This window comes from Terrapene carolina, unplaced genomic scaffold (assembly GCF_002925995.2).
Source record: "Terrapene carolina triunguis isolate 2854851 unplaced genomic scaffold, T_m_triunguis-2.0 Scaffold110, whole genome shotgun sequence".
Taxonomy (NCBI): domain Eukaryota; kingdom Metazoa; phylum Chordata; order Testudines; family Emydidae; genus Terrapene; species Terrapene triunguis.
The window spans coordinates 990,502-1,010,532 of NW_020664461.1; the positions used below are offsets into that span (position 1 = coordinate 990,502).

Consider the following 20,031-nt stretch of genomic DNA (forward strand, 5'->3'; position numbering starts at 1 on the left):
AGGTGCCACAAGTACTCCTGTTCTTTTTGCGGATACAGACTAACACGGCTGCTACTCTGAAATCTATCCATAAGTTATAATGAATGGAGATATCCCATCTCCTAGAACTGGAAGGGATTTGAGTCATTGAGTCCAGCCCCCTGCCTTCACTAGCAGGACCAAGTACTGATTTTGCCCCAGATCCCTAAGTGGCCCCCTCAAGGACTGAACTCACAACCCTGGGTTTAGCAGACCAATGCTCAAACCACTGAGCTATCCCCCCCCATAAAGGTGGCAAACAGTTTGAGGCAGACAGACGTTGCCATTGGATACGGCCTAGAGTCCCCCTCAGACAGCCCGTCAGATGGGAGATACCACTTAGGCCAGCCGCGAGCCGGACTGGAACCTTCCACTCCCCCCCGCTCGCGAACTCGCCAGACGGTGCTGCTGGCCCTTTAATGATCCTCCCCCCCACCTCCGGCCGGGCGGGGCGGGGCGAGGCGGGCGCCGCTGGCCAATGGGAGCGGCCCTTACTGGCAGGTGGGGCCGGGCTGGGGCTGAGGGAAGCGGAGCGGCGGCGGCCGCCCCCTTCTCGGCGGCGGAGGGAGCAGCCATGGCCCAGGCGGCGGCGGTGGCGGGGAGGAAGCGGCCGCGGCCCCGAGCGCAGCCCCAAGGAGCGAGGCCCCGCTGAGAGCGGGGCCCGGAGACCCGGACACCGACCCGCCCGGCCAGGGACCGACCCGCCCCCCCCCCCGCCGAGACCGGCCCCGCCCCCCCCCCCCCCCGCCCCGCCGGCCCCCCCCCCCCCCCCCCCCCCCGGCCGCGCTCGGCCCCCGCCCGACGCCCCCCCGGCGGGCTCCTCCTGCGGGCGCGGAGCCGCCCCAAGCTGGAGAGCCGGGGCCCGGCGGCGGTGCTGGGAGTCGGGTACCAGCCCCCGGCGCCCCCCGCCGCCGGGGCCCCGCTGACCCCGCACAAGAGGATGAAGAAGCGCAAGGAGCTCAACGCGCTCATCGGCCTGGCCGGGGACGGCCGCAGGAAGAAGCTGCCCAAGAAGGGGTCGGGCCACCGGCTGCTGCGCACCGAGCCGCCCGCCTCCGACTCCGAGTCCAGCTCCGAGGGCGACGAGGACGAGTTCGGGACGCCGGGCACCCGCTCCCGCTTCGCCAAGTGAGCCCCGGCGGGGTCAGGGGGCGCGGGGCCTGGGGGGGGGTCTGGGTTATATTTAGGGGACGTGGGAGTCCGGGGGGAGCTGGGGGAGGGAAGTGGGGCGGGGCTGGGGGAAGTTGGGTTGGGGGACTAGAGGGAACGGGTGGGGTTGGGGGGAGTTGGGGCATTAGAGGGGAGGGGCTGGGGGGTGCTGGGGGGGTTGGGGCATTAGAGGGGAGGGGCTGGGGGGTGCTGGGGCATTAGAGGGGAGGGGCTGGGGGCTGGGGGCATTGGAGGGGGCTGGGGGGGAGCTGGTTGTATGTTGGAAGGGAGCGGGGATGAGTTGGAATGTGGTTGGAGCAGAGGATTAGGTGGTGTGATAAGGGGGGCTGAGGGTTGTTTTAGATGTTATACATTGGGTGTGGCAGGGGCTTAAGAAGGTTAAGAGCGGGGGGGGGGCATAGAGTGAATGTAATAAGGGAGAGGAGCTGGAAGTACAATTCGGGAGGGGATCAAGGTTATGCGCTACACGGTAGGATAGGTGTAATAGGGGAGCTAGTTCTGGGCTGTGAGGGTAACTTGGTCTTATCACCTGGTTTCGTCAGAACCCTATGGGGAATAACCCTTGAAGATAAAAAGGGGTTTATGCACTCTTTTATTGAGACATTATTGTTGCCCTATTGAGTTTGTTGTTCCCTGTTTCCCATTTGTCCTACCCCTTACCTGATCCTAGTTACTTCCGTCTTTGTTCTACTTGGCATCAGTGATTTCAGTTGCTCATTTTCTACCCTTAATAAACCTGGCTCCTGGACTCCTAGTTTCAACCCCTTCTTTACTTCTCTCTTCTCAAACACACAAAATAAGGCTTAATTGTCAGCAGCATGGTTCCCTTGTGGTTAAGGTGGAGATCATTCTTCCTGCATAATTTCTGTTTCCAAAAGGTTAGGCTGCCTCTAATAACCTTCATCCCATCCTTTCTTCCATGTGTCCATATTAGACTGTTTTTGTATCCATGCGTAACTCATTACCCATGTCTAGCTGACATTATCTGGCTGGTGACATTTCAGATAAAGCTCTCACACCGGCACTGACAGGTCTTTCTAATTTATATTTACTTCCAAGACTCAGCTCTTCAGTTTTCTAAGTTGCTGGTGGTGTTATGTAAGGCTGTCACTGGCTTCTTCCCATTTTTAAAAACTGCTTATCTTCTTCCTGGAATCTGACACTTCTGCACCCACTGGGCAGATTAGTCACACACCTAGCTATCTGGTTTCTGAATGAACGAATCCCCTTCTGTCAGAAGAGGGTTTTGTCTTCCATGTTTCTAATGCACCAACCACTGTAGTTGTAGACACCACTTTTATGTTGATGCTCAGGGAATTATCTTCTGTTTCTCCTTCTGAGAAAAAAAAGTTCCTCCATCCTTCCTTGGTTGTCTTCCATCTCAACATCACTGGATGATCACAGTAGCTAACCTTACAGGATTGTTACCAGGTAGTCTGATGACAAATTGATCCTTAACTCTTCTAAAGTAACTCATTTAATGTATTTTTAGAATCTTTCATTTTGTAAAAGTCAGTAAGGGCAAAATGATCTTTAGAAAGTTTTTCTTAAATAAATTGTGTTGTCCTGTATGAAAGAATTCATCTTCATACAACTAGTAGAAAAGATCTGAAATAGCTTCTGTTTTTTGTCATATCATAATAATTGATCAAGTCCTATCCTTTAAGTCTACATTACTTTCCAAACAATTAAACTTGAATTTTGCATTGTAACTCTGTTGTAATAAAGCAGGAAACTCTGGAAACAGAAGCATGACATTTATACTAATCATGGAGGAGGAAGCATGTTTTCAGTCTCACGGATACATTTTACTATGAATACCGTTTAAACTAGATTTTCACTGTCTCCCACTGTTTACTCCTGGAAATGCACTGCATTGATTCTTATCCCCAGTGAAGCAAACTTGCTGTTTTGTTAGGCTGTCAGTTAAGTTAACTTGATCGTAGATCTTCTTACACTTAGAATATAGCTGTACATGTCCCATTGCAGATTCGTGATCAATTTTTGATCTTTTACTCAGGGGAGAATACCTGCGATGCTGCAAGTTCTGTTATCCACTATGTGCTTTTGTCATTCTGGCTGCTTGTGTGGTAGCTTGCGTTGGCTTAGTATGGATGCAGGTTGCCCTCAAGGAAGATCTGGATGCACTAAAGGAAAAATTTCGAACTAGTAAGTATATCAACCTTCTTAAACTGAATAACTTAGCTGTTTTTTACCCTAGCTGTTGGGAGAAGGTAAGCTGTGCGTAATATAACATACTATCCTGTGCTTCAGATTGTCACAAGACAAGGTCTGGATAGACAAGGTCAGAACCTCAACTGTCTACTTGTTTTTATGGAGATTTGTATACATCTTTTTTAGAAACAAAACCTGAAAATGGTTCTCAAAAATAACCAGACGTGTATGGTCTGTGGACTGTTAAAGATTAACATGATTGCAGCACTGTTTTTAAAAAAAATAAAATAAAAATCAAACTTTCCAAGTAGTCTTAAGGGATTTTAACACATCTTTCATTAAAGTTAATGGAAGATGTGTGAAAATCCCTTTGGCTGCTTTAAAATAACTCAACTTCTTTTCATGTCTTTGAATTCTGCCGGTTATGTACTGCTTTAGTACAACTTTGGCTATTTCTGTGTATCTTTCTAAAACCTGTAACTCATTACTTTCATTTGAAATTGCTCACTCCAGGACCCATTTTTCTCATTATTTATCTTCATCTCTTGTTTAAAACTGATAGTTGATAATTCTGTACTTGAGGCATTCTGCTTATTAGTGTGAGTCTTGCTTTGTTCACTCATACAAGGTTGACACAGTTGCAGCACGATCAAATCACATCCCTGTGCACAGACCTCCCTCAAACAATTAAGCTTGTCCCCCCCAAAGGGACATTGCTGGAAAACCAGAGTATGAACCCTCACATGGCAAGAAATACAGAACTATCTTGTTACTGTTCATTTGTATTACAGTAGTGCCTCAAGTTCCCAGCCAAGTTCTGGGCCATATTGTACTAGGCGCAATGTACAAAACCATAGAAGACAGTCCCTTCCTCAAGGAGCTAACAATCGAAATAGACAAGACAGATGAGAGAGGAAATATTATTATTCACGTTTTGCAGATGGCACAGAAGTGCCCTGGCAGGGTTGGGAATTGAACCGTGATCTCCTGAGTCTCAATGAAGGGCTGTAATTACAAGACCAGTTTTCCTTTTTGTTCTGTTGGGGTTTATTTTTATTTTAACAGTTTCTCATTGTTGTTCCTATTGTACATTCCTGATGTTGCATTGGGAGTATGCTCAGTAAACTGCTTCTGATAACCAAAAACACTTCTGCTTTACTTTTGTTATAATTACAGAGAAACACAGATTTTTATGGGCATGTTCTTATAACATGAACATATCTCTTAATTAGTGTTTTCCTTTTGCTTTAAATGGTAGGTGGTGTATTTTTTATAATTGAGCTTGTATGCAAAGTGGACATGATCATTTCTGCCATCGATGTCTGAAGCAGCTTTGTGTAAGAAAAAGGATTTCATACTTATGATTTTTTTCAGTATGATACTAAGAAAATTGAAATGAAAAATCTCTTGTAACTTCAAATAGGTTTTTTTTTTAATCTGACAACTTTTCACTAAAGAGACATGGTTGGTGAGGTAATAACTTTTATTGAACCAACTTGTGTTGATGCGAGAGACAAACTTTCGAGCTACACAGAACTCTTCTTTGGGTCTGGGAAAGGAACTCCAAGCATCACAGCTAAAAACAAGGAATCTGTTCCACCTTGTATTTAGCTGTGATGCCTGGAATGCCTTTCCCAGACCCGAAGAATAGCTCTGTGTAGCTCGAAAGCTTGTGTCTCGCATCACCACAGGTTGGTTCAATAAAATATATTACCTCTCGCCCACCTTGTCTCGAATATCCTGGGACCAACATGACTACAATAACACTATGCCTTTCACTAAGACAGTTTCAGGTCAGTTGTCAGTAGTGATGCTTAGAATTTATATAGTACTTAATCTTCAAAGCATCATTCAGGCTTTAAATAGGTCACTTAAATGCATAATAATAAACACATGAAAGTGGGGGAATCAGTAGCATTCGTTAATGTGAAAAACTTTTGCAGGGTTTCCTGGTATTGTAAGTAGGAGTGGGAGGACAAGCCATCATATTTCAATGTGAGCTCTTAAAGTGAAAAGCATAGAAATGCAAAGGACTCTGTCAGACTGTTTAGGTAAAAACATTTACTTTCTTTCTAAAGCTATTTTATAAATACCTGATTTACCTATAAGAGCTTCTGAATAAAACACTGTTTGGATCCTGAGGAGTCCATACAGATCTATTATAATCCTTGATCAGGACCCAAAAATATTTTTTCTTTAAACAAGTTATAAAAAGTAATTTTTTTTATAAAAGCTACTTAAATATTGGTATATTTTTGAGCCCAAAGAAATAGGCAGTTAAATGTGGGAAGCAGCCTTTCAGGATGAGGAAAGTGTGGGACTAGAAAACAGAAGTGTAGTGGGGCTACCACCCTTTAGGGCTTTAAGGAAGCCCAGCACATCAGCACAGCATATAGCAATCAAGTACATTTATTTTCCTTGGAGAACCATATAAAGTCAATGGGAGTGGCTGTTCTTAATTTACTTACTTTCCTTTGGGCCCTTTTAAAAATCCCCATCTTAAATTCTAAATAAAAAAGTAGCTTTCCTGTAGATCATAAATCCACAGGATTCATTGCACTATTCTTTCTTTAAAGGTGTGCTGTTTACTCTTTATTTACAAATTTCTCTTTAGTCAAGGAATTTTCTGTTTGCCAACTTGTTTTACAAGCAACTTTTAGCGTGTAAGTACATGCATTTTTTTGTAAAGGGAGCTTACTCTGTTCAGTACTCCAAGTTCCTTCAAGTGATGTGAAATCACCCTAATCTTTTTGGAATATTCTTCATAGTCAGCAGTCACTCTGTATGTTTGAATTGGGGATTGGAGTTAATTTCATATGCTGCTACTGTGAGAGTACAGTTCCTGGCAGTTCTCATCACTTACTCATTTTGCACAGTTTCTTTATTACATTAGTTATTGTATATGCTCCCAACTATGATGTAATAAGAAAATAGTGCAAAATGATTGGACTACCTGAAGAGATTCTAAAGATTATCAGAAATAACCATAATATGAAGATACTGTAAAGTGCCAAACATAGTAGACTCTCTAATTTTTGGCATTCTCCAAGCATCATGTGTTGGATACTGTTGGACCAGGAGCTATCAATTTAAATCAACACTCTATTTCTGGGTTGATTCTGAATATAGGAGGATTATACAGTGGAGAATGTTACTTGCAATGTTCTTCAACTACTGTAGATGTCACTGGCTACAACTTGAGTTTTAGCTTGTATAATTTTCACATCTTAGTCTGTTTTGCAGGATTACTCAATTTTTCATTTCTTTTTTAGTGGAATCTTACCAAAAAACATCATTCCAAGAGATCCCCAAATTAAATGATGATCTGCTTGATAAGCAAAAGCACCTTGAGAAAATAGAGACTGGAGACATGGGACTAAATAAAATTTGGATAAATATCACTGAGATCAATAAACAGGTAATAGGAACAAATGTTTGACAATATTTCACAAAATATTTTTCAATATTAATGTTTTAAATCAACTCTGCCTTCTTGACTTTACTGTGTGTTTACACTTCATATGGAAGTAAGAATGAAAATGAACTGTCTGATACTTACAAACATGCTAGCACTCTTCTCTAAAGACTTAATATGAGAAGTTATGTAGATGTAGGTTTAAATTTTCAAAGCTGACTAAGGGATTCAGACACCACTCCCTGTATTTTTTTCATGGCACATACACAGCAAAATGCCTTAGCTTTGAAAATCTCAACCAGAGCACATTACAATGGATCAAAAATAGTGACTGAATATCATTCATCTGGGAGGAAGTTTAAAGGAGACAGCCTAAGGTTGACATTGCTTCATCTTTGTGACAGTGATAATTGTGCAACTTGTCCCTAAATACCTGACATGAGGGCAGCCCCAAGTGTGAGGGGGCTGTCGGAGGTGGGAATTAGCATACCTAATTACATCAGAAGCTGGGGGAATGAAAGATACCTAAACTGCAATCTGTCTCCTGTTTATAGTATTGCAAAGGCAAATAAAGAACTCAATGCCTCTATTACCGTGTTTCCCCGAAAATAAGACAGTGTCTTATATTAATTTTTGCTCCCAAAGATGCGCTAGGTCTTATTTTCAGGGGAGGTCTTATTTTTCCTGGAGCTTCGGGGCCTTATATTCCGGGGTGGCCTTATTATCTGGGAGGTCTTATTTTCAGGGGATGTCTTATATTACAGCGAGAGGCAAAACTGGAAGTAGGTCTTATTTTCGGGGGATGTCTTACTTTCGGGGAAACAGGGTAGTATATAACATACTAAAAAAACTGAGTCAGTTCTCAGCGGGTATAAATTGTGGCTCCATTGAACTCGATGGCACTAAGCCAGTTTATACTAGCTGAGGATCTGAGCCTTTGAGTTTTATCTAATTTTAATCATAGTTTATTAATAAAACTGGCAAATAAGAATCTTAGTGAAGATAAAGGTACCTTTTGTTGGCAAGATGGAGATTTAGATTCAGTCAGTGAAACTGATTGTTTTCAAAAACAATTTAGCATTGGATAAAGTCTTCACTTTGAGTCAGATTTTTAAAGGTATTTAGGTGCCTAAAAATGCAAATAGGTGCCTTCTGGGGTCTTTAAATTTTAAATGTCCACGTAGGCACCTATCTGCATCCTTAGGCACCTAAATACCTTTAAATTTGGCCTTTTGGCACTAATCACTTCCAAGTTTTCAATTATTTTATAGCTGGCCACTTCAGGCCAGTCTGATAGTCAGCCTAACTTCCCACTAGGGCCTGGTCTACACTAACCCCCCAATTCGAACTAAGGTACGCAACTTCAGCTACGTGAATAACGTAGCTGAAGTCGACGTACCTTAGTTCGAACTTACCGCTGTCCAGACGCGGCAGGCAGGCTCCCCCGTCGACTCCGCGTACTCCTCGCGCCGAGCAGGATTACCGGAGTCGACGGCGAGCACTTCTGGGTTCGATTTATCGCGTCCAGACAAGACGCGATAAATCGAACCCAGAAGTTCGATTGCCTGCCGCCGAACCAGCGCGTAAGTATAGACAAGCCCTTGGAGACATACAAGGGATTTACTAATTTCTGTCACGGCCAGCCTACTGCTAAACCAGTATCTATGCCTTTCCTCAGCTTGGGAAGCTGCATATATTTTTACAGGAGCAGGCTGAATTTATCTGTTTAACAACTGGATTGTCGAATGGAAGGACTTTGTACTTTGTTCACTTCAACTGCAGAGAAGTGTAAACTGCTTTTAAAGTGATATGTTTAGCAAATGACCACAACTTGTCAATATTTTTACTTGCTAATTGGCAATTTTGTAACTTGCATAGATCATATTTATAAGCCAATTTGAATGAGTTAATCTTTTTAATTACTCAACTTCTGGTGCATTATTTGTAACTAATTTTTGAGCTAAACTGTTTTGCACAAATTCTTAGTTCTGCTTTCAGAACTTACATCCGTTAGTCTATAAGGTGCCACAGGACTCTTTGTTGCTTTTCATAACTTAGTTTTTCAGTGTGTTATGTATGTAGCTCCCTTTTTTTTGTAGCTGTTTGAAGCGCATATTAAGGGAAGGACAGACAGGAAAGTTGAGCATTTTGTTGTATCAGATACTGTGAATAAGCAGGCTAACCAATATGGAACTAGATGATAGTGCATTTATTTTGTTGGTCTCTTAAAGGAAATGAATTGTATAGCAATGGGCAAATACAAATTGAAAAAAGTTGTTGAAAACAAATATATAGGCTTTAGTTCCTATGATTCTTACAAATAGAGCAAAGTTTTAAACGGAATGTAAGCAGTAGTACTGATGTCTCATGTAATAGAGCTCTTATATAGGCCAACTTATAGTATTAGTTGTATGTCAGTTGTGTTCAGTGTAGTAGTCTATTTCTTAGTTAATTTGACACCCCCCCCTTAAACTAGAATCAGAGCTCCTCACAATCTTTAAGGTGTTTCTCCTCTCAACACCCCTGTGAAGTAGGATGGGCACTTATCCCCATTGTACAGATAGTGAACCGAGGCCCAGACTGAGTGACAAGCCCAAGGTCACACAGGAAGTCTGTGGCAGAGCTGGAATTGAACCTGGGATTCCCCAATCCTAGGCTGGCATGCCAACCACTGGGCCATCCTTTTTTAGCTCTTCTTTTTCAGGTGACTGCCAAGTAAAATAAAGTACTTAAAATATCTTACAATATTATCAAGGTGTACAATGTCATATTTGAGAGTTCACTGAATAGTGAAAGTGCAAAAATATCCAGTTTGGACACTTCTGTTAAGGTTTTGCATTTAAAAAGTTTCTATTAATAAAAAGGCATTAAGATTCTTTCCTTTTTCAGGTGTCAGTGATATGAATAAAGTAACACAGTAGAGAAGATACTTCTTCATAGGTCCTATTTTCAGGCACTTGTATCTCATCCAAACGATCAGTTTCTTATGCTAGTTCCCAATCCTGATTATTATAATTTAATCAGATGTTAGTACCACAAAAATGACTTTCCATGTCTGTCTTGTATGCAGATTTAATATGAAGGAGAAAGGAGGGTAGCAATCCATCCAAACAGAAGCAGTCTAAAGAGTGAAATTAACCTGATATATACACCACAAATTCTCTTTTGCAAATTCTAAGGTTTGTGGTAAGGATTTTCCTGTGACTTGCAGGGCCCAGGCTGATTAAATTCTTGCATTTTGTTTTATGAGATGGCATTAATAGTGTTAGAAACATCAGCCATTCCACATCTCCTTGGTGGTGAAGACTGGTTAGGCTAGGGATTCGGTGCACTTTCAAGAAAAACACATGGCCTCAAGCAGTTGCATGTGTTGAATGTCAGTCATAAATTAAAGTCAGTCATTAGGGGTGCGGAAGATTGAAATAAAGTTGCTGTGTTTACTAATTCTAAATACTTTTCTCTGTTTTTTAGATATTGTTTTTGACATCAGCAGTAAATCACCTCAAAGCCAACATCAAGTCTGCTTCTGACTTGATTACTCTTCCTGTTACTGTAGAGGAACTTCAAAAGGTAAGTATTATAAATATGGCTTTTAGTGAATATCACACTAACTCTAAACTGTAGCTGATTGGCTAGTTTCCAAATATTTCTGCAAACAGCAGTAACTACCAGAATCTCTCAAAGATCGTACGCCTCTATGAAATACTGTTAGCTTGTGTTCATTTCAGTGGAGCACCTTTAGTGTCACGCTCAGTGATCCTTACTTAATGCAATCTAGAATATGATTGAGAATTCTCTAGATGCATTTTAATTGGTAAAACGATAAATATATCTCTCGTGAAATGGTTACATCTTTATGTTGGTTTTATATGTATATTACCATTTGCGTTGGTAATCTTCCTCCATTCACATGTACATGAAAGTCTTGGCTTTGTTTTATAACCCTTACAACCCTAAATCAATATTTATTTAGCTTTCTTTGGTAGGAAATGGAAGCAGATCATTTTTGGAAAACCTTCTTAAACTTCAGAAGTAGTGTAATTCTCTGAATGGTTTATTTTTATATTAACATGTAGAAGTGCAGAAACTTAGTGTCATTTATCCAATAGGCTGAAGTGACAATATGAAAGCCCTCAGGGTATTGTGTTTCCAGTATATGCATAGTGAAATTCATTATGAAAAGTGGTCAGCGTACACATACTAATCAGAATTTCCAAGTACAGATCTGCCATTTTATGTTAATTGTTTTCATAAAGCTATTAGCTGACTAAATTTAAATTGATTGGTAAAAGTATCTTTGGAATTATACAAGGCAAAACTATCTCAGCTACTTTTTATTTTAAATTTTCACTGCTTTTAACTCTTTAAAGGTAACAAACACCCCCCCCTCTTGTACTCAGAGTTCTTGGAGAGCAGGGTTCAACGTGTAGAGAATATTTCCAGGCAGTTGATACACTTGTTTCCATCTAGCTAGTCTTTCAAGAGGTTAACTGTACATGGACTTAACTATTATAGTGGTGGTTTCTGTGGCACACGCTTTAGCTGAATTTTCTTTCAAAAAGAGGAGCTGGCTTGTTCCCTGGGTTAAGCAAGTGGTTGCCTAAACTTTCCCAAGGTCTGCATTAGCAGTTTTGTTAGAAGGAAATATTTCTATTATGGCAATACCTAAAGGCTACAGATGGAATGGAACCCCATCGCGCTGACAGTATCTAAGTGGAAGACTTACAGTCTACAGACACTGAGTAAAGGTCAAAGATGGGGATACAACATACAAACAAATTAATATAATGAAGAATTGGCACAGCGTGGTTGGTTACATTGTAGGGGTTTTGTTTTTTAATTGAGGTTAGAGATAGGTGTAGGGATTGGGAAAGAAGGGGAAAAGGAGAATATTCATAGCTAGTCACATGATTAGGAGACTCTGTTTTGTAGGCATTATATCAGAGAAGTCTTAAAGTAATTTTCTAGGAGCCCAAGGGCTGCACCTAGTTTGCATAAAACAGAAGATTGCAGTCTCCCCAGATTCACCACCACCGATTTTAATCTAGAACTGTGGTCTGTAGGGCTACAGGTTACAGCATGCAATGCTCCATTTTTGAGCTGAATGACAAGGCTGTATTTCATACTGGAACAGGTGATGCTTGGCCACATCTCACTAAAGTTGAAGCCCAGCTGACCGTATGATGGAACTTTGGGAGCTGAACTGGGTTAATGAATGGCACTATTTCCAGCCCTAAGCTAAGGTATTAGAAATAGTGGCATCCATTTTCACTCTTCTCCCGGATATCCTCTTGCTTGCACTCTTATATTTGGTAAGCGCAGTGTAAAATTGGAATCCTGCCAGGAAGTACATTATGCCTTAACTTTATTTTTACAGAAAGTGCTAGAAAAACACTATGTGGAATTAAATAAAATTGTTTAAATTGTTTTTAGGTTTGAAAACTAAAAAAATGGTGAAATTCTTACCTTAAAGCTTGGTGTCCCTTCACCCCCCACTATATGTTTTTGAACACTCTTGTGGAAAAGAAGCATATGTGGAGCTTCTTCATTGTTGTCTTTGGGTGTTGCCTTGTTTGCTAGGGAAACTGCTACTACCCCCTGAATTGGATTTAAAAATATTTTTAAGCCTCCTCCTCCATTGCAGTTAATGTCTCTGAAAGCAATGAGGAGCCTTTTTATGCTGTTAAACAAGCCTGAAGAATTCCTTTACTGTATCAGAGTTCCCCCTGCAGCAGGGCACCTGGTTATGGGGAAGTGTTGAAGGCACTGTTGCTACAGCAGGACAGCTGGGGTCCTGACTTCCATAAGAGTGGAGGGGGATGTATGCTGTATGCTTGTATTGGGATTTACAAGAGGAGAAAATGGTCAAGTTTCCTGAGAGTTGAAGGTGGATAATGAGGTGCCTTAGTGGATATTTACAGGGAGCTCCTCCTCCTCTGTATGAGTTGCTACCTGGGAGAAGCTTGTTTGAAAATCTAAAAAGTGGGGTCATTGGCAGAATGGAGATGGGGTCAACATCTTAATAGGATACAAGGGAGAACAGGCCATGATGGGGCTTAAAAGCGAAGATTAATGGTTCATATTTGGTGTAGGGATGCTGATATTAAAACTGCACACAGAAAAATTAGATTACTTTTCATCTAAGTACTGCCCAGGAATACTTAGATTCCTGCAGGAGGAGCATGCCCCTATATATCCCCTTAAATCACCCACATGAAAAATGGAAGAATACATGTGGATGGAGGTTATATTAATCTTCCTTGTTGGCATCAAAACATTTTGAGCAAAGACTAAGGATAAAATAACTATTATAGTCTGTAAATGCAAATCTGAACCCTCCAGTTCATCACTTCGGTTTCTGGCAATCTGGCTGCGTGGCATTTAATTAACAAAACATTGTTTTCCAAGTTGGTCTTTCAGATTCAGCAGTTGAGCACAGCGGAAATTTATTAGGTTGCTATTTCTGTTTTCAGAGCGTAGCTACTATTGGTAGCACTCTAACCAGTGTTGCTCATGATGTTGAGGCTATGCAGGCGGCAATTGAAGAACACAAGAAAACCACAGAGAGGCTCCAAAATGATTTGGTAAGGACAGTACTAATTTAACAGAGTTAAATATTAGCTACATAATCTGTAGTAAAGCTTAATGTGAACTCTACCAAGTGCTGTGTAACTTGAAAAATAATAAATAGTTAAAGATCTCTGCAAGATGCTGGCTAGTATAATAAAATAGCTAATAGCCGTCATGTGACATCCATTCTACAGCAATGAGAGCATATTTTCTTGAGGGCAAAATCTCGGTAGGTTTGCAAGACTGGAAATAGTGGTTGCCCACTATGAGTGGCCGTCTCAGGAGGGCTTTATGCCACCTACGTGCTGCAAAGTACAACTTATTGTGGCTCTCGGAACAACTGGAGAGCAGTTGAGATTGTGGTTGTGTTGGGAGTGTGCTGGAGTGAACAAGCGCATGGCCCATATCAAGGTGCATGCATAAGAAATACAGGTTCATGAATCCCAGCTGAAACTCTCAAATAGCTGAACCTTTAGAAATCTTAATTTACTTTTAAACATTCAGTCTTTCTGCCACAGTGGGAACGTTTGTAAACTAACTTCTCCTGCTGCAGCAGGAAACACTTCAAGAACACCATAATGCTAATTGATTTGTTCACTTCTACTAATCCTATTTTTCTTTTATAGCAGGGTTAACTCTCTAACACTGACAACCAGGGATTCTTTGTGCTATGTATTGGAAAATAATTGATGCTGATTCTAAGAAACTATGCAGTTCATTCATAATTTTTCTTAACTGAAATGTATATCACGTGCATGTGTACTTTGAATGCTGCATGTGACAGGGAAAATGGCTGATGTATGGCTGCTATTTTAGTGAAACTTAAGTCTGGACCCTACCTATTTAATAGAACAGAAATAGTGCACTGTGCTTTGTACTAGCATACTTAAAATATTCCATGCACAACCAACCTATGGTTCAAAATGTGTAATTCTTGCAGATATTTTAGTAAAATATCTGAAGTTATGTCTACAATCTTTGTCTAGCCTCAAGAGTTTCATAGATGTAACAAAATATTTATTATTGCAACTTCTGCTTCTTTTGTCAGAATGAATACATTAAAGAAAATGGAGAAAAACAGGTCTCTTCACTTTCCACCACTGTCAGTCCAAGAATTAGCAATAGAAATCAGACGGAGAATTGTAAACAGGTATTTATTGCTTTGCCATTAAATGCCAGCAGCATTGCAGTGGGTAAAAGTACAATTAATATTTTCCCCTAGGCTCTTCAATATTGTAGTATGATACTATGAAGTTTGTTCATGTCAAGGTTGAATTTGAATAGAATCCATGTACGTGAGTGTACTGCAAAGGCTTAGTAAGTGGTGGTTGAACAAGTTAAGGGTGTATCTTGTAGTAGAAGTGTGACTAATGAGTTAAGGACTTGAAATAGAGCCTGGCTTTAATGTCAGGTACTTGCCTGTCAGCTTGAGCAAGAGAGGGAGAGGCAGGTGATGAGTCATTCTGAAGGTGGTAAAGTACAGAAACAGGGCTTTGGAAAAATGAGTGAATTGGACATATGACTAGACAGAAATACCTTGGGATGGGAGTGAAACCAGTGTTTGTATTTTTAATACAAACAGTGCCAACTTCAGAAGTAAACCTTGTAGGAACAATGCCTAGTGCTTAAGCTTTTTGTCTAATACAGTAATTGGTATTGTGCCTAAGGTAACTTGCATTGAAAAATTAGGTTAATGCTCACTTCAGTTAACTGCATGGCACCTGTTGTAATCAGAGTATTCATTGGCAGCAATGAATTTTAGCACTAGGAAATCCCATTTTCAAACAGCAAAGGCTAAAGTGACTCACTCTAGTCTTCCTCACTGTCAGGCAATTCCAAATACACAGTAGTCTGTGTGGCTCTGAGGCCCTTTGGAGAAGGATACTTGGTTGAACTGGGCCACTCACTGTTTCATTAACTGAAATAATGCTGTGGCAGTGTTTCCAAACAATAGTAGTGGGATAACACAACTTATTCTCTTTTTATTTCAGGATAACCAGTTCCTGCACGCCAAGGTAGAAGAGATAAATGCTTCCTTAGTGGCGTACCAAAAGCTCAATGATCTAAAGCTTCTAAATGTGGATACAGCAATCAGTAATATAACTCAAAGGGTGACATGGCTAGAAGACTCTGTGGTTGCTGTGAATACGTTGGAAAACAGAGCGAATTTGTCCACTAGTGCGGTAAGTGTTCAGTGACCATGGGTGCCTACTTGCCTTGTAGGGTACTTGAGTGGCCTAGGGTGCTTCCTGTGCAGCAGTCCTAGTCTGCAAGAGACTAGGGAGGCCTTTCACTACACTGGGGATGGCCTAAGCCAGCGGTTCTCAAACTGTGGGTTGGGACCTCAAAGTGGGTCACAGCCCCATTTTAATGGGGTTGCCAGGGCTGGTGCTAGAATTGATGGGCTGAAGCCGAATCCCCTGGGTGGCGGGGCTCAGGTTACAGCCCCCCTGCCTGGGGCTGAAGACCTCTGGCTTCGACACCCGCCACCCCGGGTGGTGGGGTTCGCGCTCAGGCTTTAGTCCCCCTTTCCAGGGTCCTGTCGTAATTTTTGTTGTCAGAAGGGGTCGCAGTGCAACGAAGTTTGAGAACCACTGGCTAACATAAAGGAAATGTGTCAAGCTGATGCTTTGGGAGGCTTAATATTTAATTTTAAAGGAAGTTGGAAGTTTCAGCTGCTGTTCAGGTATCTTAAGTGGCAACCTTAAGAACAGTTGTGTGCTGAAACAGAGACCGTTCTTCCACCACCCCATTGAGAATCTAGGCCAATCCCTGAATGCTCCTACCTAGGACTGCCTCTGTGATAGGGTTTTCCAAGTGTGTGCTATACAGTAAGGGTATGCTGATGCTACAGTGTGTAGGAATTTAATTGTATAAGTCTCATTAACATTAAGCCATGCAGATAAATTTCAGGGCTGAAATTAAATTTTAGGACGACATAATGTAAGATTTCCAATGCCATATTTGAAATTTGCATTTAAATACACTGCATAATACCATCTTGATCTGCAGGGTCTTGGTGGTTTATTGGAAAGTAGAACATGTGGCCAAGTCCATGCAGGAGATCCTGCAGAAATATGTTTCACATAGTGTGGTAACCAGAATTAACCTCTTAATATTAATGTGGTTCTGGTGTATACTTGTTGTAAGTTTGATTCTGTTTTACTGCTACATGCATGCCCAGTTTGAAGGAAGCAATCTTCATTACAGAAGACTTTAAGCAAATGTCTAAGCTCTAATACGCTCACCTTTTTCTTCAGGTGGGTAATACAACTACCTCCCCAAAAGTGGAAAGTCAAGATCAACCAGAGAATGAAACTGCTACAGAAAAAGCACAGAATGCAAAGGTAAGTAGAGGAAACTAAAATCAGTGTTGATTAGTAGATCATGCTATTAGTCATGCTAAGTCACATTTATTTGGGTCACTCTGATACTAATACATATTTTCAAAGACAATGAGGTAGCAAAGTAACTTTCCCACAACATTATGTGTGCAGGAAATGAGTTAAGATGAAAGTAAAACTAGTAATAGGGTAAGACCCTGCCATCTTGAAATCTGTAGAAGCAGCATGCACATGAGTAAAAGCTGCAGGATCCAGGCTCCCAGTAACTACATCTCCCTCTGTAACTTGCCAAGATAGCTGCATTCAACTGGGATATTGCAACTGAAGGAGCATTGATGGAGACTGAGGGGCCAGGGGCTGGGTCTTCTTGGCAGACAGCCCTTGGCACATCAACTCCTTACTAATAGACATCAGGACAAGCCTGGCATGTTTTGTGGCTCAGTGAAAGCCTTCCCCCTCAAGTAACAAACTCTAAAGACTAACTGGGAGCATCTCTAATAGACAAACAAAAGAACACTCTGATTAAGTAACAGCAGCTGAAGTGTTGTGGGTGGGAGTTATTATTTCTGGAAAACAGTTTATTCCTTTGTATTCAGTATATAAATAGTGTTGGAGGGTAGTTGGATGCATCGAATCATAGAATATTAAGGTTGGAAGAGACTTCAGGAGGTCATCTAATCCAATCCCCTGCTCAAAGCAGGACCAACACCACGCATAAAAAATGCTTGTGCACTGGTTTAAAAAAAAACACCTGTGATCTGAGTGATGCTTGCTGAAGAACAAATACCTTCAGTAACCCTGTTTTTGTGACTTTACGTAATCTTGACTTACATGTTCAGTCTGTGAAGTAAGGGCCAGAGAATGGATAGACTGAGCAAAGAGCTTGAAAGGGACCATGTGATAAAACTTGACTTAAATACTCTTAAAAGGAGTTCAGATGGATGAAATAATTCCCAAGATGTCCTAAGATTCAGTGAGTTATTCCGTGTTACATTGGGAAAATATAGTAAATGGAGGCTTTAGTCAATATATTAGACACCTTAAATTTAGATACAAAATAGTGGTAAATAAAGCACTGGGAAAAAGTTTTTGTTTAGAAACAAATAATGCAAAAAATTTTTGCCGGTTGTTTTAGATTCAAGTTCTGGTATTAGAGACTAATGGGTTGCACAGGAGTGAACTTTGGGATATAGTTCCCTGAAGATTTTTTTACCTTCTTAATCAACTAAAACTTACTTGGCCTGGAAGTATGTAGGCTAAAAGTTTACAGATCTGTTGTAAAGTGAATTCTCTTTACCTGCTGTGCTGTACCTGGTGAAGAAAGGTTGCTTTTAAGAAATATTTTCCTGTTGCTTTGTGCAGAAAATAGAAAATGTAGATCCTCAGGTATCAAAACTAAGAGAGAAGCTTCAGCTGATCAATGCTCTCACAAGCAAGCCAGAAAATGAAAGATCTCTTGAGGCATCAATAAAAGGTGGGAATATTGTAGTAATTGTATAATTCAGAGAATAAGTAACAAAGGTGAATAATTAATATTTTCTTAAGATATGAATGAGTCTTCTTTAAAATAGTAAGAAATTGATGGTACTAAAACAGAACTCTTGCTTAGAGTTCAAAATATAACGTGGAGAAATTAAGTGAGGTTTCCCATTGTGCTTAGAAGGACCCCTACACTTATGCTGTGTAGCATTTCCATTTATGTAGATAAATATGTAGAAGCAATACAGGCAAGGAATGAAATGTTGTTTATCATCAGGGTCTGTTAAACTATCATATAGTAAATTTTATCATTTTAATACTAATTGGTGCTCAGTAGCTGAATTAAGTGTACTGCTTTTTCAATAAAAGTTAGTGCTTCTGAAAGTTTAGCATAATGCCAACAAGAGTTACAGCTGTACCACTGCACTTCAGTCCTGAACTTCAGTATCTCTGCTATTCTGGTCCTGAGTAATACCAAACGTGTGTCAAATGGCCACTCTTTACTGTAGTAGAACCTTGCTAATTCTCATCTAATTGGTAAACTTGACAGTTCCTTCCAAAAAAAAAGGCTCCCCTCACTTACTGGGAAAGAGATAAGAGGGTTAGTGAGACCTACGTAGGAATTGCCATGCCAAATCAGGCCAATGGCCGATCTCCAAAAAATTTAGCACCAGATGATCTAGAGGAAGGTGCAAGAAACCCTGAAGTGGACAATTATGGTATCTAGCCATTAGGAAATGTTGTTCTTTAACCCCCTCAGCTAGAGAGCTGCATATGCCCTGAAGTGCACTCATACTGCAAGTGTTTGTTCTTTTCACAGTGTACTAATGTATATTTCCTAGCATAGCATGAAGTATTAAGACCACATAATTGTTTTACAAAATGTACTTAGGTGAAATATCCTATAGGATGGCTTGTTTGCTTACTTGTGGTTTCTCGAAGTTAAATCTCTAATGGGCCTCCCTACTAGTAGTGAGATATAGCAAAATCTTGTTACATGTTGAAACTAGCAAACCACCCCATAGTACATTTGAACCTAGTTTTTGTAAGGCAAAAAGTCTTTGTACCACTGGTCTATCTTGTCCCAGGCTATTGCTGTTGATTTTAATTGTGTTAAAATTTATAAAACTAACATAAAATAACTTCTAACAGGTGGAAAAATGCAGACTGCTACATCAAAGCCTACAAATCTTCCACAACTTTTATCAAGATCACTTGGAGGCAACATGGAGAGAAATGGACACCCAAGGCGCTTGTCAATACCAGGAATTGCCACCATAAAAGGTACATCTTGGTTTGCCTTTGATTTGCATAGTCTGCACTTACAGGAAGTGTTTAACAGACCATGAATAGTTGTGGAATAACATAGCTGAGGCAGAATATGGGACAGTAGTTCTGGAAATGGAACGTATAGAAAGTATGTTGACAAGTCCAACAGAAGGAAGGATAGATGGAAGAAGACGTGCTTAGTGATTTGGAGGAGAAGGGGTATTTGCATGAAATGGGAGAAATGTTTTGAGTGTAAGGTATATCATGAAAGATACAGAAAACGGTGGGGGAGAAGGGATAAGAGGAGGAGTGGAAGGTGTCAAGGGCACAGGATATAGCTGTAAGATGGAGCAAATTGGTATTTGGATAGAACTATTTCAACTCTTACGTTGGCAAAAATATAATGTTTTAGCTTCAGAAAATGTGCAGAGAATAACAACACTTGTCCCTCCATAAAAAGAACAGGAGTACTTGTGGCACCTTAGAGACTAACAAATTTATTAGAGCATAAGCTTTCGTGGGCTACAACCCACTTCTTCGGATGCATGGAAAAGTTGCCATTTCTGCTGATGCACTCTGCGGCAAGGTGAT

At 40.9% G+C, this 20,031-nt stretch overlaps 1 protein-coding gene across 1 annotated transcript; it reads left to right on the top strand.

Annotated features, from left to right (window-relative positions):
• Nucleotides 1-808: 808 nt before the first annotated feature.
• Nucleotides 809-19,862, top strand: EFCAB14 (EF-hand calcium binding domain 14). Its single transcript, XM_026651930.2, has 10 exons — nt 809-1,146; nt 3,209-3,357; nt 6,636-6,781; nt 10,250-10,348; nt 13,252-13,362; nt 14,397-14,498; nt 15,340-15,531; nt 16,609-16,695; nt 18,055-18,166; nt 19,324-19,862. Exons 1-10 carry the CDS (start codon nt 959-961, stop codon nt 19,518-19,520), a joined length of 1,383 nt encoding a protein of 460 aa, XP_026507715.1. The 5' UTR covers nt 809-958; the 3' UTR covers nt 19,521-19,862.
• The last annotated feature ends 169 nt before the right edge of the window (nt 19,863-20,031 follow it).